This window comes from Calonectris borealis, chromosome 2 (genome assembly GCF_964195595.1).
Source record: "Calonectris borealis chromosome 2, bCalBor7.hap1.2, whole genome shotgun sequence".
Lineage (NCBI taxonomy): Eukaryota > Metazoa > Chordata > Aves > Procellariiformes > Procellariidae > Calonectris > Calonectris borealis.
In genome coordinates this window covers 36,089,826-36,114,577 of record NC_134313.1, presented here as the reverse complement: position 1 = coordinate 36,114,577, position 24,752 = coordinate 36,089,826, and the positions used below count along the sequence as shown (strand labels likewise).

The following is a 24,752-nucleotide window of genomic DNA, read 5'->3' as shown; positions in this document are numbered from 1 at the left end:
ACTATAAGATCTCCCCAGAGCCTTCTCTTCTCTTTTTGCAATTGTACCGTCTGTGTTAGAGAGCCGATGTGCCAGCCCCCAGTTCTTTTGGCAAGTATACGGCACCAAATCTACACACCAAAGAACCATGAGATCTGAAAAAGTCCCACTTCCTGCAGAGCACCTGAAGCTACACAGCTACACGCTCCAGGCCATAAATGGTCAGGATAGCCAATGTGTCCATTTCTTCCTGCAAACCTACTTGGCTAACAATGGACCGTTCTGTTTCACTAAAATTGAGCTCTTTGTTATCATGTGAACAAGGTGTCACCCCAGCTTATATGAAAAGATGATTCCTTGCCAGCAAGACCTGGCAGTCAGCCAAACAGCTGTAGCAAAGCTGAGGTATAGTTTCCTCACAGTATGGTCAAGTCGTTTGGGGTCTTTGTGTGCTTTTGCTTGACAGAATCTCTCGTACAACTAATACCACTTAGGAGGCTCAACTGGAATCACTGTAAAAATATTCAAGCTTTTTCTTGCCTCTGTGTCCTGGTTTTGGCTGGGATAGAGTTGATTTTCTTCCTATTAACTGGTATAGTGCTGTGTTTTGGATGTAGTATGAGAGTGATGTTGACAGCACACTGATGTTTTAGTTGTTGCTGAGTGGTGTTTATGCTGGTCAGGGACTTTTCATTTTCCTGTGCCCTGCCAGGTGCGCAGGGGGCAGGGAGGGAGTGTGGCTGGGACAGCTGGCCCAGCTGGCCAATGGGGTATTCCATACCATATGACATCACGCTCAGCATATAAGGCTGGGTGAAGAAGAAGGAGGGGGGGACGTTCGGAGTGATGGTGTTTGTCTTCCCAAGGAATTGTTACGCATGATGGAGCCCTGCTTTCCTGGAGACGGCTGAACACCTGCCTGCCGATGGGAAGCAGTGAATGAATTCCTTGTTTTGCTTCGCTTGCGTGCACGGCTTTTGCTTTACCTATTAAACTGTCTTTATGTCAACCCATGAGTTTTCTCACTTTTACCCTTCTGATTCTCTCCCCCACCCCACCCGGGGAGGGATGAGCGAGCGGCTGCGTGGCGCTCAGTGGCCACCTGGGGTTAAACCACGACACTCTGTCTATAAATTACTCACATCTTTCATTGGTTGGTGTCCACTACAGTGTTTTCATTGAATTTAGCAGTCACTCATTAATGTGGAAGATGACCCTGCATAAAAAAGAAGCTGACATGACATGACTTCCCAGACGTTAACCATTCACGTGTGCCTCAGTTTTTTGAGTGTCCGGACACATTAACAACGTGCCATGCTACCCAATTCTTCCACACACACACTCCTCAATGAAAAAGCCTCTGATCATGACAGGAAGAAGACTCTCGTCTCTCGTTGGTGCAGACCAACGTGCCAAAGACAGTGCCTGAAAAAAGTGTGATAGCAGTTGATTGGAGGACAGCTGAATTGCCATCTCTCAGTCAGTCCTGAATATCATTCACAAAACACTCCCGTAAGATGCCAAATAGGCTGGTGTTGGGTAGAACACTGAGCACAGGGAAACAGCCCCCTGTTCAGTGAGGAAGGCAGAGACCAGAGAATCAAACCTCTTCCAGGAATGTTGTATAAAGTGCACTTGGTACTACAATTTGTATTTGGGCTAACTGCTATCTCAAAACCAGTGATGGACCAGATTAAGTGGCTCTATCTCATTATCTGTAACTGGGATCAATATTGAGACCCATATTGGAGTAACTATGGCTACTGATGTCCATGTTGGGAGCATCAGTGGTGCTGTCATTCTAAAATTTTTATCTCAGCGGGGTGTAAGAGCATCAGTATGTTGCTAACTCTCTATTATTCTGTGACATTTTGCTATGGCAGTTGGGCATTAGTCTGCTCAGTGGTGTACTTTAATGGACACTAATTGCTTACAACAGAAATGCTGGAGCTTACTTCAAGGTTTGATGAGGCCACGAGCTGCTGCAGAAGATAGAGTTTCAGTCATGAATCTCATATATTGTGCATTCCAGCAGATAAGGGCAAGTATATGAAATATCTGACCATGCAGTTTCCCTAGCAAAAGAATCATTGACTTTTTAATCTTGTGCAGAGAAGAGTATGTTAGTTCCAAGGTAGACTAAATTTAAAGCATGCAGATTCTTATCTGTTCAGTTTAGGAATCTCTAGGCAGGGGCATCGGACCCAGAGAATACTAGATCAGGACAGAGACAGAATTCTGGATATTCTGGAAGGTTTTGGAAATGTTTGAGCTGAGAACAAGTATTTTCAATACCCACCACATTCTCTCACTGACAGTGAGAGGGAAATAAGGAAGCCCCTTCTATGCTATCCTCGTTGACACTACATGGAAGTGTGAAAAGGCTAAGCTAGGTGTAGGCCCAGAAAGTATACCTACTACCCCCCTAGTCTAACCTGCCTGAAGCATATACACACCTAGAGTGACACACACCTGAAGAAGAAATGCCACCTGGTGAGACTGGAGCATGATGTACTGCAGTGCTGCAATTGAATGTTGCTTTTGTGTGAATGAGATTTTTGCCAGTGTATGTCAGAGCTGAATTTAGCCCTCCTGGAGATGGGATAATTAAGCAAAGAAGAGTCCACCTCCAGCTAATTACTTTTCCTCCTACAAAATCTCTGCATCAAAGCATATGAATTACATCTAACACAAGCTTTAAAAACTTTGACAGTATGAAGTCTGGAATTCAGAAACTTAAATACCCTTAATTTTTTTTTCATGAGAGATGTTTGGTATCCATCTGTCCTTGAAGTAAACTAAAGAAAAAAGATCTGTTATTTGGCTTAATTAATATGGCATAATGTCTAATAACCAATGCAAACTTCACTACTTTTCTCTTAGTACTGGCAATGTCACAAATAAAATTACTCAAAAGAATAGGTTATACCTACTTTCTCTTAATGTCCTTTCAAGTAAATCAACATATTATCTCTAAAAGCTTCTACAGAACAATGCTCTTCATGGTAACTACAGTACCAATGCTTTCCATCTATTCTCTTCAGTGGTCTCTTTTCCTACACATGAAAATGATTCCAGAATAAAATTTCTTTTATATGTAAAATATAAGTTAGTTTAGAGTAAATCCATGAAGCCAACTGCCTTCTGCATCAATTACCTTTCCCAATTTTGCAAAATTCAATCCACTTTCCAACCACACTAGGAAAAGGCCCTGTTGTCCTGAAAGTGCATGAGAGAATTTTGAATAGTTAATCCAGAATATTTTATATATAGAAAATTTTACACAGCTAAAATATAATTTAGCTACGGAGAACAATCTCTACATTGGTGTTGGTTGTTGATTTACTACAAATCAGATTTTTTTTTTTTAAATTAAAACACTTATTTTTTTTTCCCTTATTATAATGCTTTTTGGATGGAGCAATGTTTCTCTCTTATAATTTGCTGGGATGAAAGGCTGTGAGACACGGAAGCAGCGTCACTAATCTCAGATGAAAATATTTGTGAAAGGTCTGACAGTTTTTCTCTCTGTTACCCTTCAGATGACATTTTTTCAGAGTGCTTAAGAGGAACAAAGCACACGTTGTTTAAGCAAGTTCCCTGAACAATGGTATTGCCTCTTAACAGCAGCAGGCTTATGTCAGAGAACAGAAATGTTAAAAGGCAAGAAGCCAAACAGGTTAGTAAGGAAATAAAATATGCTCAGCAGCAATTAAGTTGTGAAAGCAGCTAGCTGCTACACAGTGGAAAGACTGAAAGTAATGACACTATTTGAGAGTATCTGTAAAGAACTGAGTCAAGGCAAAGAAAATAAAAACTACAAATAGGAAAAATGTATCTTCAGATAAATTTTACCAATAAATCTTAAAAAATAAACAATACAGATTAGAAAACTCCTTGGTACCTGTATGATCTTTGATATGGGCCATTTTTGTCTTTTCCTTGTGAATTATGAAGCCAAGAAAAGCATTAAGGATAGTCCCTGAATACAGGGGTATAACTACATTCACTCAGACAAAACGCTGCATCCTTGACACTTAGGATAGAAAACAGAATTGCAATCTTGACCAGGTTCAGAGGAATCCAGAGGGAAAGAGGTTTTGCAGAGGGGAGGTTTGTTTGGTTTTGGTTTGGTTTTTTTTAAAGCATTATTTATCATTTCTAGCTTAAACTGTTTTTGACGCTATATGTTTCAATCTACAGCAACAGATAGTCTCTGGCAGGCACCACCAGCTTCTTTGTCTGTCTTTCCTTATATGAGTGGCAATGAGAGAACACTGATAATCAAAACTGTAAATTTTTTTTTTTAATTTGTACTTTTTTGCACAAATAATAAATTCAAATACGGAACTTGTTTACCATTGTAGCTGTATTTTCTAATCTGTTTCAACACCACTAAGAAATAGGTTTGAATTATTATTTTTTACATATCATAGCCACAAGTCTATTTACCACTACATGCAGGAGAATTTAGAACTAGCTATTTTAATTAATGGCTGGTAAATAAACAGCATACTGGCTACAGAAAACAAGTAGAATTTAGCAAGATTAAACAGGGCAACCTGTGCACACTTCCACACATTCAAGTGGAAGGAAGAACACTTATCTTACAGCCTTTTATGTGGCAGATGTAGTTTTGTTTTGATTTTTTGTCTTTTATTGAACGATTTCTGTACTATATAAATGTGTTCATGGTTTCAGAAACAATAGCAATTGAAGCCTTAAAAAATCCCCGAATTATTATAAAGGGAAATAATACAGAAAGAAATACTAGATCCCATGTGCACGGTCCTACTGTTCAGATGATTCTCTTCTCTGAATGGCATTTTGCCTGAACACATTTTTTCCAGGTCATCAAATTCCCAATTATACTCATACAACAAAGGAACACACTAGATCCCTTTAAGGGACTGTGTAGGACAAAAAAATCCAGGTAAAGCAAGGCTATAGTTTCATGTATATTTAAATCTGAAGAAAAGCACAGCTGAAAGGAACCATCTTCTCTTCCCCCACTCTCAGCCAGTCATTCCTGCACTCAGATCAGTCCTTGTCTCGTGTTCGCAGCTGATCCCTGGTACTGGTTCACTGGTACTGCAGGCTAAAACGTACGTGAAACTACAGACTTCTGGAAAGAAGTAAGGAAGTGAGAAGGCTGAGTAAGTATAAAGACTATCAAACTATTTTCTTGGCACTGGGGGCTACTGAGCATTGGGCCACTCTGCTCCTGTTCAGCGAGGAATTATTTCTGGTTATGTAGGAAATACTAGACTCAGGAAAATGTGACAACAAAACATGGAGCAGCTGCTTCTCTTTCACAACCAGTTTTTGCTCCAAATGCTGGAATTGTTTGTATCCCTGCCCCAACAAAAAAGGATCATGACAACGAAGTCTTTCTGTGGTCTATTTGCATGATTGTGAGACATGTGCAAGGACTTCATGCCTCATATGGTTTGGTATATTCTTTTGCAGGTGCTCAGTTTGTACTATCATACAGATTTGGTGATGGGAAATTAAGCAACGAGATAGCTCATGAAACTATGATGAGCAGATTCACAAACTAAAATACCATACCTGTACTACAAGAACACTGTAATAGCTGTTTTGGCTCGGGTAACTTTACAATATGCTCTCTCAGTAACTTATCCTCTGCAGCTGGAAGGAAATACGGCATTCCTCACTTTCACGGAGTACTTTCTGTCAGGCTACTTAGTGAACTGTGTTTTGGCCAAAAGGATTAATTCTTCTGATGGTAGTCATGCAATAAGTACTTCCAAAAGATCTAAGCAATTCAGTAATTCAAGATACCTTCCTCTAGACTTAAAATTGTGCAATGATATCCTTTTTACTTGAAATATCAATCCAATTCCTAGTTTGCCTCCATAGGTAACACACTTATGTTTGTACTATAACTCTCACCATATCCTTTAAGGGACTGCTCTACTGAGAAATGACCTTTGACATTATTTAGCAAAACATCCCTCACTGCAAATATAGGTCAGGAACATCTAATGCGATGTCTGCCTCTGGCAGCACAGTATTTTGAGACATGAAAAATACCATTTTATATACAGAACTCCAAAAGACTACTAACAAAGACACCAAGATTCTTATTTGTATTTTCATATATGATAATTAGGATGCTTTTACATGAAATGATAGACTCGAGTACCATCTTTGAGAATACTTCTCTATTGTGCAGGTCCTCTTGTGGACCATAAAACAGGTAACAAATAGAAAACTTCATTTGAGACAGATACGATCTTGCTCCTTTATTGATCATGACACACAACTTAAAACAGGCACGGGTAATGCAGATAAAATGTAGGGGAAAAGGTTCCCCACCAAAAAAAAAAAAAAAGGAACATGAGTAAAATCAGAAACACAGCGTTGCTCATATGCTGCCTAGCAATGCAGGACACAACTTAATGTGGTTACATTTTTAAATGCTTCACATCTTACATGAAAAGGAAAGATTCATTGTAATGAACAATACATAAGTGAGTTTTGACAAACGCTGTCTTTTAAAAGCATCAATTTCAAAGAGGTTATTTAAAAATTCATGTTTATCATGCTATACCACAGTGTCCAACCTATGGCTCCAAGGCTTGCCATAACATCTGGCCCATTTCCTGAAAACCCTCGCGGTGGTGCTGAGAGAGGGTATTTCTGGCTTCAGGGCAATATTTTGATGACCTACACGCTCATTCTGCCCTTTTTCTTGACACAAATCTGTTGTGTATATGCATAGGACCATACCCAGTCCACATTCATCTGTTTTGCCCTTTGGTGACTCTACAACAGGTAGCCCGGCTTACTCTCACCACAGCGCGGGCATCTCTACGCATTTGAACCAGGCATACCAATTTACACTGCAAGAAAATAAAGCTGTCCTGTGAAATTTTACTACAACTATCCTGTTTTCATCACCTTAGCTAACAAACAACAAATTGCTTAGCTGAGACCTTATTCAGAGATTTACCAAGTTTTTCACATATTTACTACAAGCTTATAGTCTTTCAAATAATGAAAAAAACCCAAACAAACCAACTGTACACACCAAAAACAAGCTTCCTTTAAGAAATCCAGTTAAAGTTCTTGGCAGCTACATGAAGATTGTTTTAATGAGTGCACAGATTTATGTACTACAAAATTAGAACTATCTTGCTTACACTCACTGCATCTTGATGCTGATGTTAAGTCCCAAGACAATAACTATGTAGCAAAACAATATTAACTGATATAAAAAAATTAATAAAGATCATGCTTTGCTTGCAGCTATTCAGTTGATGTGGAAAACCAGGTTATAGCTGATGAGATGGAAAGAACGATCACCATAGCAACAATTTACCACTTAACAATGAAGGGGGAAGGGTACATCATCTTTTCCTACTTGCACATGTAAACAGTATTAGTTCAAAATTCTCAACTTCAGCTACGTATTTTGTTCTTTCAGCAAGATATGCAGTGAAAAAATTGTATTAGTTAGTACTACAGCATTACATTCAGCATCATATGTTAGTCCTATTGGCAATGACAAGAAATTCAGTACCAGTAAAAGAAAATAACTATGATTTTAATTAAAAATCCTCCTTAGTAGCATAAGCTACCATGGAAAAGCTTGTCTTGCTGAGGAATAAAGTATCCCAGTGAAGTGGTAATGAATCAAAAATATAAATTGCTTGTTTTCAGCAACGCAATTCATGTATTAAAAGAAAACCTAAATGATATTATCAACTTATTTTAAAATAAATCTTTTGGTTAAAATAAATAAAGATTACATATGTACCAACACAATATTATTTATTACTGCTCTGGCTAATTTAAAAATATGATTTAAGTGTACCTTCCTAATCTTCTTCGGAGTTTCTTGTCGTATGTCATAGAAAGGATGTGTATAATTAAAATACACTTTAACTGTTTTTCCTGTGTCTGCTTCCCCCCTCTCTCCCCATCCCCCCCACACCCGTGCACACAAGAACCTCAACATCTGTAACTTGCATCACCTTGAAGTTTACTTCAGTCATCTTCAGTATTGTCCACACTGTTCAGATACATTAAGATGAAAAGAGCACAGCAAGGAACTAACTGTTCAGCAGCCACTGAAGTAAATTGAATGACACTGGAGCCTTCATTAACTGTTTTGGGTACTCAGTCTTTGAGGCAGGCACTAAGCTCATCCACCAACTCATTATTTTACTTGGGTACTTTTACTCCATCTCTGCAGTATGTACACTTTATCCTCAAAGTGCCTTGGTAAAATAGGGAAATTTAAACTGCTCACATTTTACACGACACGGGGATCAGGGGCAAAGCATTATGAAGCTCACCAATGCTGTGTTTAGATACAGGAGTAAAGATCCTAATGCTTAGATATAGGAGTAAAGATCCTAATGCTTAGAAATAATGCTTAGATCCTCTCATAATGAATGGGAGAGAATCTGATGTTCAGATTAGGCAGCACGTTAAAAACCAGGAAGCTTAAACTTGCCTAGAGGAAATGTTCAGAGAAATACTCAAAATACCCTCTCTCATCTGGACTTAAGTGACTTTGTGATAATGAGTTTCAGGTCATAAAAATTTTCAAGAATTTTAGCTCTAAATTAACGCATTTAAATACGGATGAGTGACTTATGGTCAGTATTCAGAAAACTTTGCCAAAGGCAGAATTTGCAATACCGCACATCCTTTGTGTCTCTGTTGGTAATTAGGATATTGAATCGGGAAGTGTGAAACCTGAATTGTGGGTGTCTGCTCCCAGTCTGAATCTGTACTACCTACATACCAGGAGAATGACTTAAGCAGCCAAACTGAAGACTTCTTTTGTGGAGATCAGATACCACCTTGTTGGTTGAAGGTAGGCCATTCTGCTGCCAGGATTACAAAAATAGTTGGTCCAAAAAGAAGGAAGAAAGAGGGGAATGTGACTTGAGTTTACATTAATGTAAATACTTTGGGGGAAAAACAAACAAACAAGTAAAAAAAAAAAAAACCAATGCTGCAACAGAAATATGCAGGATCTACACAAAACAGCATTGTGGGGCACCAACAACTATATGAGATCATTCAAGCTTTTTTTCCCAGCAAATTTTTACTGCGCCACATACTATATCTAGGACATATGACTAAACTAAGAGCAGTGAAAGAAACATTCCCAACACCACGCTTAAAGTACGGCGCCAAAATAGAATGAATGGCTTTAGGTAAATCGCCAGCATAAGAGAGATTTCAGAGGAAGTGTGCAGAACAGTAGAGCTTTGGACAGAAGGTTATCCATGATAGTTATACCTAAAAATGATCCAAAACCAGCAAAGAAGTCTTTTAACATTACCAATGATACACAGGGAGTACAGCTCGAAATTCAGTTACAAAAGAATGCAGATCTGTGCAGAGCTGGTTAATTACGCTGGAGAAAGCTCAAAAGAGTCAGGAACGATGCACCCAAGTACAGCAAAAATAGTAAAGGATTTCTTAAAGCAATCTTCCTACAAGAAGAAGGTGCCAGACTAGTCCTGCTGATCAAAGTGCCTTAAGAAAAAGAAGAAAAAAAAAAAGCTAGCTAGCAGTACTATGACAGAAACATAAAGATGATTTTCACATACAAAGGGTTTAATCACCTTCAAAAGCTGAACAAAACACTACAAAAAACACTACAGAAAAGAGACAACATAAAGCACTCATGAGTGTCAGTAGCATGGCTGCATGAAAGCAGCCCAGGGGGAAAGGGATCAACGGTGCTCATGCTGTCACACGAAAACTGCATGCAAATAAGTCATTATCTGTCACTGCACTCAGATATCCAGAACACTATAGATATAGATATGGCTGCAGCATAATAGTTGAGATCTTCCATAATAAACACAGCCACATCAGCTATGCTTGAAGCCTGTTTTTCTTTTCAGGCAGATCAGCACAGGCGCAGAAGAGGCGTGACTCCGCAGCTGGCCGAAGAACACGGCAGGGCCTCATCTACGTATGCAGACACTGTTCCTTCCTGCCTGGCAACAACATGCTGCCCATCACTCGATCCTTGGGAAGACAGAGAATGGAAAGGCAGCGAAAAATGCTTTTCTTGGTCTCCTACTGCTGCTAAGTGACCGTCTCTGCCACAGAGCAATGGTGTCCAAATGCCCTGCCATGGCAGGGCAAGGACCGTGTCACCAAGGCACTTGGCAGTGGTGGCCCCTCACTCCACTAGTCCTCTAGATACACAGAGGTAGTCGGTATGTGACGCACATGCTCATCCAGTCTGATGTTTCCCATCTGCATTATTTCCATCCAGTAAATCCCTACCCACTCTCAGCTGTGTTTGAGAACCCTTGGGAGTCAGGAGTGGGCTGCTGTCAGCAAGACAATCCATTCAGCCTACTCCCAAGCCCTCTTGCTCAAGGACACTGAGGAGCCAGCTGCAGATGGGCTGAATGGTCACCCCCACTCCCAAGTATATTCTTAACAACTTCTAGCTTTTGCATCGCCAAGACTTCGGCACATGATCTTACAGCGACAAAGGTAAAAACTTGAAAGTGAAATACAACCCTGAAAGAGAAATTCCTGTGGCAGATCTTCTTTCCCTCACCCCTTCTCACCCTGCATTTTCATGAAAGGACAAGATGCAAAAGAGGAGAAAGATTTAGAGGAACAGGTGCACATCGCAGTACCAAACTTACCAGGGTCTACAAATAAGCTAACAGAAATAGTGACAGAAACTTAGAATGACAATGCAATGAATCTTTCAAAATGAACAAATTTAGGACAGCAGAAGCAAGCATCTCCCCAATTCCCTTGGTTATTTAAAACTTCTACAATGGAGAAAACTTTCAAAATAGCCAGCCACCACCCACCAGGGCTGGAAGGGACTACAATAGACAAGTGAGGAAGTAAGGCTCCATAAAGGAAATGTCGCCCTCAGAAATGTTGTCTTATAGAAAAAGCACTGGATCAAACATGGAGAAGAAATAATTAGAAACTGTTGCGTTTGTGAGAAATGCCAGGACAGAGCAGCAAAAAACCCTACAATAATTTGTCATACATTTAGCAAAGCCCAGCAACAACTAACACAGCCACAAGCATAATTACTAGATGGTGTTGCAGCTGTTTGTTTTAAGTGCTAAAAAAATTGCTCAGACACATGGAAAGAATCAGCGCTGAGGACCAGATTATGAATCTAATGCTCCTACTCAGCAGAAACATCAGTATCTTTAATCGTGGCTTATTCGCTGGGGATGGAAGCAAAGAGGGAATGTACTGTGTTCGTATACAATGAGGCAACTAAGGTGGTATTTGCGAGCAGGGCAGGAAGGAACTAAGTTTCTTAGTTACCCAGGATGTGTCAAGTGCAGCTGCTGACATTGCACTGCCTCTGAAAGGTCTGTTAATAAATATTTGCTTAGTATATTGTAACTTGAGCATAGGAGAGAAAAAGTATCCCTCTGTATTAGCACATTATAGAAAACCCTCACAAATCTTACATACTTTTCATAGCACAGGAGAGAAGAATATTGCTCTTCTTCTTAGGACGAATAGGTTCTTAATAGAGAATACTGATACAGGCATTTAAAGAAGCAAGTTTCTTAACAATCTTCCCTCACAGTCCTTACGGAAAATACCAGGAGGTTCACCTCACAATATAAACTTGTACAAATAATTGGCTTCCTTGCAGTAGTTTATGCTTTTTATCACAAAAGTGATAGGATTTCTTCTGGTAAATTCAGCATTACCAGAAACAGAGGAAATATTTCAAATTAAGACAGTTTATGTGAGAAAATGAGCACAAGTCACCATGTATCTGGAGTAATTTAATCTTCAGAAAAGTACAGATTTACACAAAGAAAACAGAATATGGCCTTTTTATTAGACAGCCTATGCACTCAGGACCTGTCCCTCTCATTTACTATGAGACGTAGTTTGCAATATATGCAGCAGCATATTCCACTTCCAAGTCTCAGGCCTAGTTACACAAAGTAGCACTCGGGCACCTAGAAGGAATGCTTTGGTGCCTCAAAGCAGAATTTGTGTTTACAACCTGAAAACTGCATCCACCAAAAGCTTAAAAGTTTCATCAGAGACAATAATGTACCTGAGCCGCTGGTAAAATGTATTGAAAGAGATTTTTTTCCCATCAAATTTCTTTTATTTGTTCTACACAAAAAGATAAAGGAATGTGAACTACACTTTTGGAAGTAAAAATCTATTTTCTACATAGATTTCAGTATGAAAGCTTTCAAATTAGTTCATTTTAAGAAGATGAAATCCCATCTGCACATCATGGACTCTTTCCTTCTGGAGTTGCAGGATGAGCAGTGAACGTTGGCACCTGCTGAAGCAAATGGATGAACTGAATGTGATGAAGTCCCCCCACACATGTGGGACTTCACTTCATTGACATACAATATGATCCAAAAGATAAATCATAGTTAATGAACAGTAATGTTAAAAACACCTAAGAAAAATTTGAATTTAGAAGTCATTAGAAGCATGAACTGTATAAAAGTATAGAATAAACTTCAATGAGATGCTGAAAATATAGCCTCATCATAGCAAAGTTAGGTATTTCATCTCAGCATAAAAATGTCTTCCCATGATTAACAACTGTCATTTTCTATTATTATTATTATTATTATGGGCACCATACTCTGCCAATAACTTTCAAATTCTAATCTTCCCAGCAGAGGGACTGAAAGTTGGGGGCTTTTTTGAAGATTAAATTATTCTTGGATATTGTCAAATATACTTGTTTGGCTTTTTAGTCAAAACATTTATATTTAATTCTGAAGTGATTATTAAAAAGAAAATATGATAGTGTGGGTGGGGTTAGGTAGAACATCTCGGATGACCAAACTTCGTTCTCAGAAGCATTTATTCTTTAGTTACTGTTCAATACAAAACTAGAGTGAATACATCTCTAAAACTCACTAAAGTTAAGCTCTTTCTCTATCAGTCCTTGACATATGCCAAACACACCTGCCATGAAATGCACTGAAACCTGACACAGGATAAAAATTTGTAACTAAGTACAGCCCCTAACCCAAGATAATGCTTTTCTTAAACTTCAGCGTAGACACAATTAACCAAAATTCTACAAAAGCTAATCATGTCGTCTCATTTAGCAATTAAAAAGACAGCTATTAATGGGTTATTCTTTAAAGTTCAAGTACTATTGATTAAGGTTTAGTTTCCATGATAATATACAATTAATAATAATTAATAATATAGCTTCCAAACTCTTGCTATTATATACGAACAGCTATGCAGGTGCTACAAGGCATGTTTTGCAGAGCCCTGAACTGCTTCAAGCTTTTTTTTTTTTTTTTAAACGTGAGACAGCCTTCATTACAGAGCCAGTAAATTTGTGCAGTGTGAAAACAACATGATAAAATATTTATAAAGACTACCATATCTTTAAAATAACCAGAAAATGTGAAATTGTAAGTCTGCATAATTAATATGGTTACAACAATTAAAATATTTTCAAAACGTATTTTCAGAAATTAAAAAGATAAAATTCATTAATAAAATTCCTCAAAATAAAGCATCTCTGAATGACTAAAGAATTTTAATGGCTTTACCATGCTTTCTTGCATAGTCACTGCACTTAAATTCAGGGCTATACAGCTTCTGTATCTCTATGGACACAGCATATTGCTTTCCATGCAGATCACGCAGGTGTACGATATTGCACCCAGCTCAATACTGAGGGTTTGCAGACACTTTCTAGAAAACCAGCAGAGTATTTTGGGCACAGCAGAAAAGTGTCAAAAAGGCAACCTGAAAGTGTCCTTATTTAGGAGGGGAGTTAGATATAAAGCCATGTGCAAGAGCTATTACACTCATGGCAAACAGTCCATTACACTGTCCATCTACTGCGAACCCTTCATACGTGCTCTAATGGCAAGCATCCCTATCAACTGCTTATTCTTTCAGTACCGTTATGAGATGGATTCAGAGGACAGAAAGACATCTCTCAAATATATTGCATACAACAATGCTACTGAATTGTGAATTCACATTAGGACATTTAAGCCAGGCTACTAAATTGAAGAAGATGGATCTCTTAATTAAAATTGCAGGGTTTGTTTTTTTGAGCGCTGCATTGGGTATGATGAAAAGGCACCTTGAAAACAACCAACTTTGGAAGAAGCAAATAGTGCTTGCAGGGCCAATGGGATTACGTGCATCACTCTTGATCAGGAATTGGTGTATTTTTTCTTTTGTGATGCTAAGTGGTCCTCTTCCAGCAAGCACCCAGTTAGAGTGTACACAGGTAAGCATTCTTCCACGACAGAGATGCAAGTCCCTTCTTTGTCCTGATAGGAAAGTAATTTTTGAAGAAGAGAAACCTGACTCTTCATTCCAAGCTTAGGGAAGAAAAAGGAAAAAAAAACAAACCGAAACAAAAAGCCTCACTGTGCTTTTTCCAGATTTATCGGTTCCACTTTCCTAGGACTATGACTGATCCAAAGTTATCAGAAGACTCTTCCCTAAACTGCTACAGCAGTTTTAGTCTGTCTCTGTATCATTTTGCATACAGTATAATGAACAACTTTTACAAAATGTGAAGTTCTGATATAACAACCTTTGAACTTTCTGATTGGTCTCTGAAGGATGCCAAGCACTCTCCATTCCTCAGCTAGCTTCCTGTACAGAAGAGGACAAGCAGGGGGTGAACACTGACAATGCTGTTGTGAGAACAGGAAGACAGTAATGATGGGATATGGAAGAATAAATAACCAAGACACTGACTTGCCGAAGTAGAGTATTGGGTGGCAGAAAGTACAGACGATGTATGATGAAAAGGCAGACGTACACTTGATCTGATTTTATACGGAGAAGTTTATAATGTCTGCTTTGCATTTACAGTAAAATTGGAATAACTGTAAATTTATCAAGACTACTTTTAGCTGCATGTGTAAAAAACAATTTGGGGTACACATCTGAGCTCAAGATAGATGTAAAAGGATGAATATGAAAAGACTAAAGTCAGTGCAACAAATAAAAAAAAGAAAAAAGGTACATCATCCATCCATCCATCCGTCTGTCCATCCCTTCCTTGCCCCCTCCCTGACTTGGGAAGATAGTAGAGACAGACAGTTGGGAGGATCAAGAAATGAAAAGTGTGCTATAGAGAAGTGAAGGGCATTTTTTGCTACTGTCTTAAATTCCCTCTTGGTATAAAAGGTATTTATCACTTTGGGTAACAGAAACTTTTGCCAATAATTGAACTTCCTTGGCCTTGCAGGTTAATGACTTGAACTTGCAAAAAAAGGAGGGATTCCCAAATTGTTGATTTGTCTTCATAAAAAGGGATGGTAAGAATTTAATGTCTGATATTTTTCAGAAATCCGTTAAAAAAGGCCATACATACACAGACATCTACATTCATTTCCAGTATCAAAACATATTTGCAGGTCACCAGTTTGACTGTTTTGGGACATTCAGTAGCAGGTCAGGTGCCAACAGATCTTAAAGATTATTTATTGGCCTAATACCTTTATTAATAAAATCTTCAAATCCCAAACTCCTGCACAACACAGGGACAAAATCCGACAACCAAACTCAGTTTAACAGGAAAACTGATACTGAAGCAATGTTAAGAGTGTTTTACTCTGGATTTTTTTAAAAGCACCTTCAAACATGCAAGGTGTAATACTATTCCCAGAAAGGTCACTGGGAGCTTAGCCACTCATTTGGGCAGTATCAGTGCCTCAGAGCAAGGAAGGCAAAATCAATCAGGACTTGCTTTCATAATGTTATGGATATTTTTTACAAGCACTTTTTAGTGCACAGCCGTACCATAAGGACACCCATATGCATGAAGTTGCCTATTTTTTATTTATATTATCAAACAATATTCACTCATTCTAGACTATTTGGTGTGAGAAGAAACAGAAGGGACAGTACACTTCTTCCCTAAACTTTGAAAGCTGAGGACTCCACAGACATTCTTATATAAATACAAATATAAATACACTTGGCTTTCTAAGGGGTTCAGCTCACTTGTATGACTTCTAGCATAAACTAACTGAAAAGAAAAGGTGGAGGGCTAAGTTTTGAGCACAATCAGCAACCGAGCAGAAAATAAACATACATCTCTGTGCAGCGTAGAGAGCTGATGATAGCACAGAAAAGATGGGCTACTGTATCAGCTGTTAGTGGACTATATTCCTGTCAAATGCTGATAAGCTCTACTCATGCATTGCCTTATTTAGTCAGACTTCTCTGCTGACACACCAATGCACAGTAACAAGTGCATATGATGTTTCCAATACAAAGAGGCTTTAGCTCCTTCTTTTACTAAAAGCATAACAAATATTAAATGGCTTAGTGTAATTTTCTAAGGCATACTGAAAAAGTCTTATTTGCTTATTTAAGAACACACTGCCAGTAATGAAACTGCATTCTTAATAGTACTTAACGTGGAAACACAATGTAGACCGAAAAAAACTGGTCATAAAAAAATTGCAGACTTTTTCATAATGGAGATATTTACTCTCTATTTTGAAGACTAAGGAATGTACTGGAACATACGAGAAGATGTTCAATGAGCCTGTGTTTGGGAACTACTATTTTAAGAATGAGCACAAGTTAGCAGTTTAGTTCTCTAGAAGTAATTCAACCCGAAGATAAAATTTTTCAGGCACTTTTTACCTACATACTACTACTATGCTAGTCAGGATAGCTCTTTTCCAAAGTACCTTTAGATACATTTATTCTATGGTACGACACATATGAGAAGAGAACATTTTTACTAATGCTAAAAACCAACATCTTTTACCTTCAGAACCACTTCGCTGGTCTTACACTCTCATAACTTCTAGATTCGTCCTGTTTCGTTAAAGTTATTTAGTAATAGGCTGCTGTACTGAAGTGTCATTTCAGGAAATCATCGTTGCTTTCATTAATGATACTACTATCCATTAACTTGTATATTGCAAATATATTTATAACTAAACTGCTATTATCAAGATAAATTAGCAGAGAACACATTGTTAAAGTGTGCATCTCTGAAGTTTTGTCATCATGTTTCACTTACTCGCTAAGTTGTAAAATCAAGTAATCCATGATGCATCTCTTAAGTCATTAGCATGAATTAACAAGATTCTGCTGTATATTATTGCACAGCTACTGCCAAAAGGTCAGCTCTTGAATACAGGAGATCCACTGAATGTCACATATTTAGCTTCCTTTAGAACCATGATAATATATTCTATTAAAACTCACTCTGTATTGCACAATGCCATTAATCATGTCAGCTAAAGCACTCAGTTCATATCCTACTTTTCTTAGTAGAGACTATATGGCCTTCACTGCTGCAGATGCACACCAGTATTCATCAGATTTTATCTTTAGAGCAGACCAGCTAGATTAGGCAGTACTTTCCTTTGTACACATGGTGAGTCTGCACACAAGCTTGACTGAAGAATATATACAACATAAAATGAAACACTGAACAAGTTTCCTCCAGAGCTGGAAGCTGTGTAGTTGTATCAGCACAGTCCTGGGCCTGAGCTAGTTAGCTCGGCTGGTAAGAGCCGTGAGAAGTAAGGCTGTTTTTCCACAATACAGTGAAAGTGTGACAGGGTCACAGCCTCGGACAGAACCTGAGCTTGTACGCTTACTGCATACTCCTGCTCTCTTTCATACAAACCCAACGGAGTACTCATAGCCAGGTCACATACCTCTAACATGGTTTCTCACCATAACAGCCTCACCTGCTGAAAGGTCACACTGAAGTTTGTGGCATGCTTGGAAAGTAAACTCACATAACCAAGTTCTGCTGTGCACCAGATCCATTGGACTAATGTCCGAGTTGTGGCCTAAGAGCATATGCAGCTTACTAGGCCAATTCACCAAACCCAGGGCTGACTCTTGACTGGATGAATACCCGGGAAGAGCAGCACACAGGCAGATTGCTGACTGAATTATTCTGGAAGCAATAGCAGCCCACTCCTGATCGTCATCTTTCCCAGAGCTGCTGCCTCTATCACAAGGTTGTCTGGCTGCTGCTACCAGAATTGCACAGCACATGCCATGCCTGCTCCTAAAGATCCTTTGGGAAAAAACACAGCCGGGAGCCAGCTGTCTGAATGGCTCCAGCACCCTCTTTTCCTTGGAAGCCTCTGCTGTATTGCACATGCAATAAGCCACCCAGCACTCCCTGCCACTAGGTAAGTGGTGCATGCACCTAGCCAGGGAAGTTTGGCACCACAATCTAGATGACCTTCCAGAAACATGTGCCGAACAAGCTGATATGATGCTTTTATCTGGTTAACTAGTACACTGAGGATCTTTGCAATACAAAAGCAGCTGCACTGCAAAAAGAAGTAAGAAGCAGCAACCTGTATGAACAGCTATTTCCATTGCAAACCCATGTAATCTGTTAATAATTTTTCTCACATATATGTAAATCCAGAAACCAGACTCTCTAGTAGAGCAATAAAACACAAAACTGTATCCTCAGTTAAGCTTTTCAAAGCAACACCCCCGCCCCGATTTCCAGAAATATGGATATCCTCAGCAACTGAGCTGACCTATCTTTCTAGAATAAATTCTGTCTGTCACCCTTACTCATATTGACCTGTACCATATTCAAATCTCAGTTTTTTGGGACAGTGTGTAGAATGGCATAGCATTCAGCATGAGTAACAGCAGACAGAATGTGACATACAGATTCATTACAGAAGCTCCCTTGTTTGCAAAGGGAAAGGACTAAATCTCAGAAAGTTCTATTAGTTCCTCTGCAATTCATAAAATAAGCCCAGAATTTTAGTTTTTCTGGGAATTATGAAGAGTGGACACCTAAGACAGCATACTGAGAACCTAAAGGTTTCCTTCAGAGGTAACTGGACTGTCTCTGTACTTGAATATCCCTTACAGTCCAGTTGGGAACTTGTAGTATCTTGGCTTTGGCCTTGTAACTGCCTGTGACTCCCACAAAACACGCAACTTGCAAGGAACACTGTTCCATCAGTGGTATCCTGCTATCACTGGAACCAGTGGGAGTTTTGCTGTTGATGTCAGCATGGCTACATCTACTATTTCACGAATGGATTATGTGAAGAATAAATTAAAACCTGCCAGGCTCAGCTCACACTTTTATCCTCCAAAGCTACAGGGTAAATGGACTATAAACCATTTATCTGTTCTTTGATTAAAACTTTAGAAAGTGATGTTTTGTCTGCTCCTAAAGAGAGTAACATCACAAGAAGTATTTTAATAGTAAGGTGAATTTTTTAAAAACTCTTGACCAATTTCTTTCCCCTTCATCTGCTAAGCAGGAAGCTGTGTGCTCCTTTCCAGCTTCACTTCACCTCAGAATTAGCTGAGTAACAGCAATGATGAGTTGCTGATCAGAGCATGTAAAGTCAGCTCATTCCTTCAGAATGAAAGGTACAATAAAAAGCAGCAAAACAAACACCTTGCATTACTACCATAGTCTCATTATCATTTTTTGCATAATTGACCTCTAGGATTAATACAGTACACTTTAAGGTGTCCTTCAGGGTCATGAAAGGGCAAGTTATTTCAAATTATAATATGGAAGCATTTGAGTCTTTTCATATTAAAATTCCACAAAATTCTCTCCATTCTGATTGTAATTTTTAGATCAATTTAATAAGAAAAGAATTTTCTCACATTAATAATATTAATACACTCCTATACATGATAAGGATCGCCCCTGTTGAAACTCTCCTGCTTTCACTTAGAAATACCGGAATATGAATCATGCCAATCTTTCCTTGTTCTTGCTACTGAAGAACATAGGTCTTCCACTTTAAAATGCTCGTACTTGAACTCACTGCTTTATTCACTAGGTTCAACATAATCCTCTTATCTAAGGTTTTTTTTAATTACAGAAATCTCTGACTATTTTCTTTGGCATAAATATTAAGCCATATTTCAGCAGTAGAAAGGCAGAAGAGACAGCCATAATGCCTTGATACCATTCTCTCTAGTGGCTAGAAGCAATTGCATACACCCCAACATCCACGGGCAGAGACTAGTTATTTCCTTTTGAGAAGAAACTAGAGACTTGAAGATTAGAAGTCTGTGATTTCTTTCCTGGTAAGTCACAGGGAAAAAAGAGAGAGAAAAAAATCTTGTTTATTCTTACCAGCACAGTGCTTTTGAAGATTACATTCTCGGATTTAAACAAAACAAGAGAGTTCTAAAAAACCCCCCCAGGAAATCATCTTCTCATTGCTCCTGTTATTATTAGTGTGTATATTTTGCTAACACTTGCATGATGACAAGTAGACTAGGTTCCACCTTTTAAGTAATTTAAAACTTACATGGTGAACAGGCCCCAAAGTCCGTATAACTTAAAAGATGAGATGGAACATGTGGAGACAAATGTGGAGACAAATATTCCAGACAGAATGGAGTGAGAGCAAATATAAGAGCAATTGTAAGTTGTTCAATCAGAAACAAATAGTAGCAACTTCAGCTCTCTACTCATACTCTACAAGACACATGACTGCAGAGATGAACTCTGAGAAGGGTCTGAAAAAGGCACAGGCTTCTCCCACTCGCTTGTAAAGAACATCATGGGTGAAAGTACAAAAAACCTTGCCGAGGAAAGTTTGAACCCTTTTGTGTACATACTCCTCCAGAAGCAGTACATAAACAATACTAGCTTTAAGATGATACTGTATACGATGATAACCGCATTTTTTGGCACTGAATAAAGGGAAAAAAGCCTAGTATTGTGCCTCTGTCTATAAGCATTGTTTCTGAGCAACACTGAACAAGTTAATGGGATATACCAGAGTATTTCAACAAAAGATGCCCAACTACCTTTCAGGATGTTCTCATGCCCTTTAGCCAGTTGATTATATGTAGAGTCTTTTCCCTTACATGCAAAGGGATTGCTCTGATGGCATCACTTCCTTTTTTCATGCATTCATTTTTTTTCTTTTTCATTACAGCTACACAATCGAAAAACAAACAGCAGGAAAGGATGTAACTGCAGACTAAGGTGACACTTGGTTGACCTTGGGATACAAGCGAACTTGTCTTGTCACAATCGAAAAGAACAAAATCTTGCAGCCCTGTCGCAGGGAACGCAACCACAGGCAACAGTTCCATGCAATACAACATGAGCTTTTTGCCATAAAGAAATAAAAAAAAGTCAGCAGTCTACAAAGTTATCTCATCACAAACATTTTGGCGAGCATTTCGGTCAATTATCTACACGTTTAAATTGAGCCTCTTTTTTCTTCATTCACCAATGCAAAGAGAATTTGAGTTATAGCATCAACTTACTACTAGGCTTATTTATATAGTCAAGTACTGGGATAGCATACTGAGAAATAAATCACTTTAGAGCTTTAAGACAAATTTAGAGAAAAATCTTGAAATGACAAAGATTTAATTAATCTAAGGGAAGATTAACAATTTTCCTCTTGTTCTCTCCTTACAGAGGTCTCTGGAATAGATTAATTCTAGAAAATCCTTTATTTCAAATGATACAGAAAGTGCAGAAAAAAGACGACGCTTCGCTCTACAGCTGGTCATTGTGACCAAATCTTTTCTTGCATACACGAAGAGCTTTCTAGAAAAATGACTCATCTTATTTCAGAGTACCATGGCCCTCAGCAGTACTATTCATTAAAAAATACCCCCCTGCCAAAACAAACCACAATCCCAAAGAAAACATCAGACATACCGCTCCAGAGTGACCAAAAAAAAGAAGGAATATATTGTATAAAAGGAGCAGCATTTTCAAATTTTGAAGTGACAACAGTTATCAGAAGCTTTCAGTAAATCCTACTTTTAACCTTTTGAATGAAAAATGATACTTGAAACTCTGAAAGAAGATCTGATGAAAACCAAAAACTTTTTTCACTTGATGTGCTGTAAAATGCAGATTTCTATAACGCACCACAGCATGAGACTAGCAGCCAACAGAAATCGGATGGTTACATAATTTGGTGGTTAAGCAAAGATATTTTTAGTGCTTTGCTAATCCATCTAATGCATTTCTTTCCAACAGAAGAAAATGCATTACGCTGACAGCAATAACAGGGTCAAAACATGGGGATTTTGACAAGGAATTTACATTTTCTAGAAAATAAAAGGGTATCTGAAATTATTCTTAGTAGTCTCCATTCCTAAGCAAGGCTTATCAGTGATTGGGAATGAGTGCCACTTACATATAAATAACTGAACAGAAGAGCTAAAACAAAGAAGGAAAACTTTCACAAAAATGCTTCAAACAGCAATTGCATAATGTAAAACAAGCTGATGACACCTCAAGATAATCAAGCAAATAGAAAATTAAGTGTGTAGGCAATTTCTGAGTGGCATATGAAGTTTATGCTACATGGGAATCCTGAAGCAACTTCTACTTTTTCTGAAAAAAACAGTACTTTTTGGAGAACGGACAGTAAAGCAACCATAAAGAGATACTAGTATAATTTTATAATAGCTCTAAAATTCAAGACTTTCATTTTTTCTCTCAGCTCCCTTTTACTACACTGCTGCTGCATTGATGTTAAATGCTTATTATATTAAGTAACAAATTCTTCATATCATATTTAAAATCTTTCACAGAAAAATATGACTATGAAAACTAAGAAAAGGTGGGTTTACAATGCTTACTATTGGGGATATTAACAGAATCTTGCTATTCATTTCCTCTTATATTCTACTTCATATTCATCTCGGAAGGAACAAAACATATTTAAACTGACAGCATGGGAATAGGAGGGGCAAAGCACACCAAAAATATTTTTCTAAACAGTAAATATTCTTGAAAAAAAAAACCACTGAGCTAAAACACTCCTTACTGTAATCTGAAACAAAATACAGTGGACTTAACTGTTAAAAGGTTTTCTTTGATCTACTCCAAAGTTTCAGTTATTAATAGATGGAAATGTCAGAGTTGCATACAAAATGCTTGTCTCCTCAGCTGACTTGCACCTAAGCAAGTTCAATTTCTGTTTCCCTTGAAACTTTTACTTGCAAAATGAGACAATTCAGTGTCAAAGAACAGAGGAAAAGATCAGAACATCTTGAACGTGCGAGTTAGTTTTACTAAGGAAAAGACAAATGGTTTCAGGGTCAGACAGATGATATCAAATGGTTTTAAGTTTAACAGTAAGTGTATAAAAGCAGATAATCCAAGAGGAAACTGTCGCCGTAATTCTGCAAAGTGAATTTCTACGCAAAACCAGAACTATTTTCTTGAATGGATTAAGCAATGTTAGGTTATACATCTATTCAAATACGCATTTTCATGTACTGGCAAATTCATTCTCTTTTTTAGAGAAAAGTATCTTTTTAAGTATCAGATTAGATGTACTGAAAGCAGAACAGAATTCCTTAAACTGTCAGGGGCCTTGAACAAGCAAGCAAGGTTTTTGAAGACAGTTTAAGCTGACTTTTCTCAGACTGGCCTATGAAGACTCAAGTCACGATGTTCTTTGAACTGTCAACCAAAAATGCCTGCATTATTACAAACAGCTGATTAAATATATTGTGAAATAGCAAATAAATGGAAAAACTTTTGCTGTGAGGAAGCCAGCTCACAGGTTTTGCGGGACCAACGCTTGTACAACCCCTATTCAAACACCAGGGCACAATTCAACATTTCTGAGGATTTTTTTAATACTGGTCCAAAATTTAATAGTGTTCTGTAACAAAAGGATTCCAGTCTGGCTTTATCCTTGCTGGAAACTGCAAAAATCCAGGTATACAACAAAGTGTCAGAGATTTCTGATAGCTTACCTATTGTACTGTCTTCTGAGCTTCTTGAAAGAGGCATTAGCTCTTTCATACTGTCCACTCACCACTAAAGTCCATGGCCAAAGTTCATCATGTCATGTAGGGACTTTATCTGTCAGCAGTTAACTCACAACTTAAGTATTATACAGACCTCAAGACCATTTTTAAAGCTTTTTGATCATCATAAGTGCAAGGAGCAGATGAATTCAAATCAAATATCCGTTACATCTCAAAGTTGGAACTTACGAGTGAACTGTTAAAAGCCATTTAGAGCATATTCTGAAGAACTAAAATTTGAAGAAAACATCAAATCAAATTTAGGACAAACTCCTTGGTGAACTTATTCAGAACCATCATTTTGACTAATTGCTCTCTGCATTCATTGTCCAGAGACCCAGCAAAGCTAAAAGCTAAATACTATCAACTTTTCTAATCCTTCTACTAACAAAGGTTTATCCCAGGAGCTCCACTAAGCAGTTTTTCCATCAGAAATGCATCACATCTGTGCTGATACAGACTTTGACAAGAAAATGCTCAGTGTCTTTTCTTCATAACAAGTAGTAATATAGCAAATTATATTTTTTATAAAGTTCAATTATGAACAAGTAAGATGACTAGATTTTTTGCAGGTGACCTAAATTTTAAGCATACAAAATATACACTAATTTTTATTTGTCCCATTTCAGTCTTTACACAAAACCTGTTTCTGAAACAGTTATCAACTCGCATTAGAAAAAACCCACACTCTTCACTGATGTGGCATACCCTAACAAACATACCCTTGGGATTATAAAACATCCAGTATGAGTTTTTTCTGATAATTCATTATCAATTGAGAATATAAACCAATCTATATTCCTACTTGTACACTGCACCACTAAGAAACTCGGAATGCCTGGCAACATTAGACCCCCCAATATGAATTATTTTTGCACAAGGAATCTAGCCACCATGAGAAGAAAGGGAAAGCCTCTTCACCAGAAACTATCAACTATTACTTCAACAGATCTGTACAAATCAAACATTTCTGAATATCAGAAAAGGTCACCAGC

General features: G+C 38.0%; 1 protein-coding gene across 9 annotated transcripts in view; it reads right to left on the bottom strand.

The window, feature by feature from the left end:
* JPH1 (junctophilin 1) overlaps positions 1-24,752 on the bottom strand; it is an 85,470-nt gene that overhangs the window by 43,686 nt on the left and 17,032 nt on the right. Inside the window, exon 3 of one of the 9 annotated variants that reach the window (XM_075141627.1) lies at positions 1,005-1,195. The exons of 6 other annotated variants lie outside the window; for them this stretch is intronic. In XM_075141627.1, coding sequence (XP_074997728.1) covers positions 1,171-1,195 — 25 coding nt within the window. In that variant the 3' untranslated portion in view covers positions 1,005-1,170. Of the gene's footprint in view, positions 1-1,004; positions 1,196-8,359; positions 12,115-12,134; positions 12,290-24,752 lie in introns of those variants that run through there. 2 more of the 9 variants (XM_075141623.1, XM_075141625.1) reach the window with 2 other exon arrangements.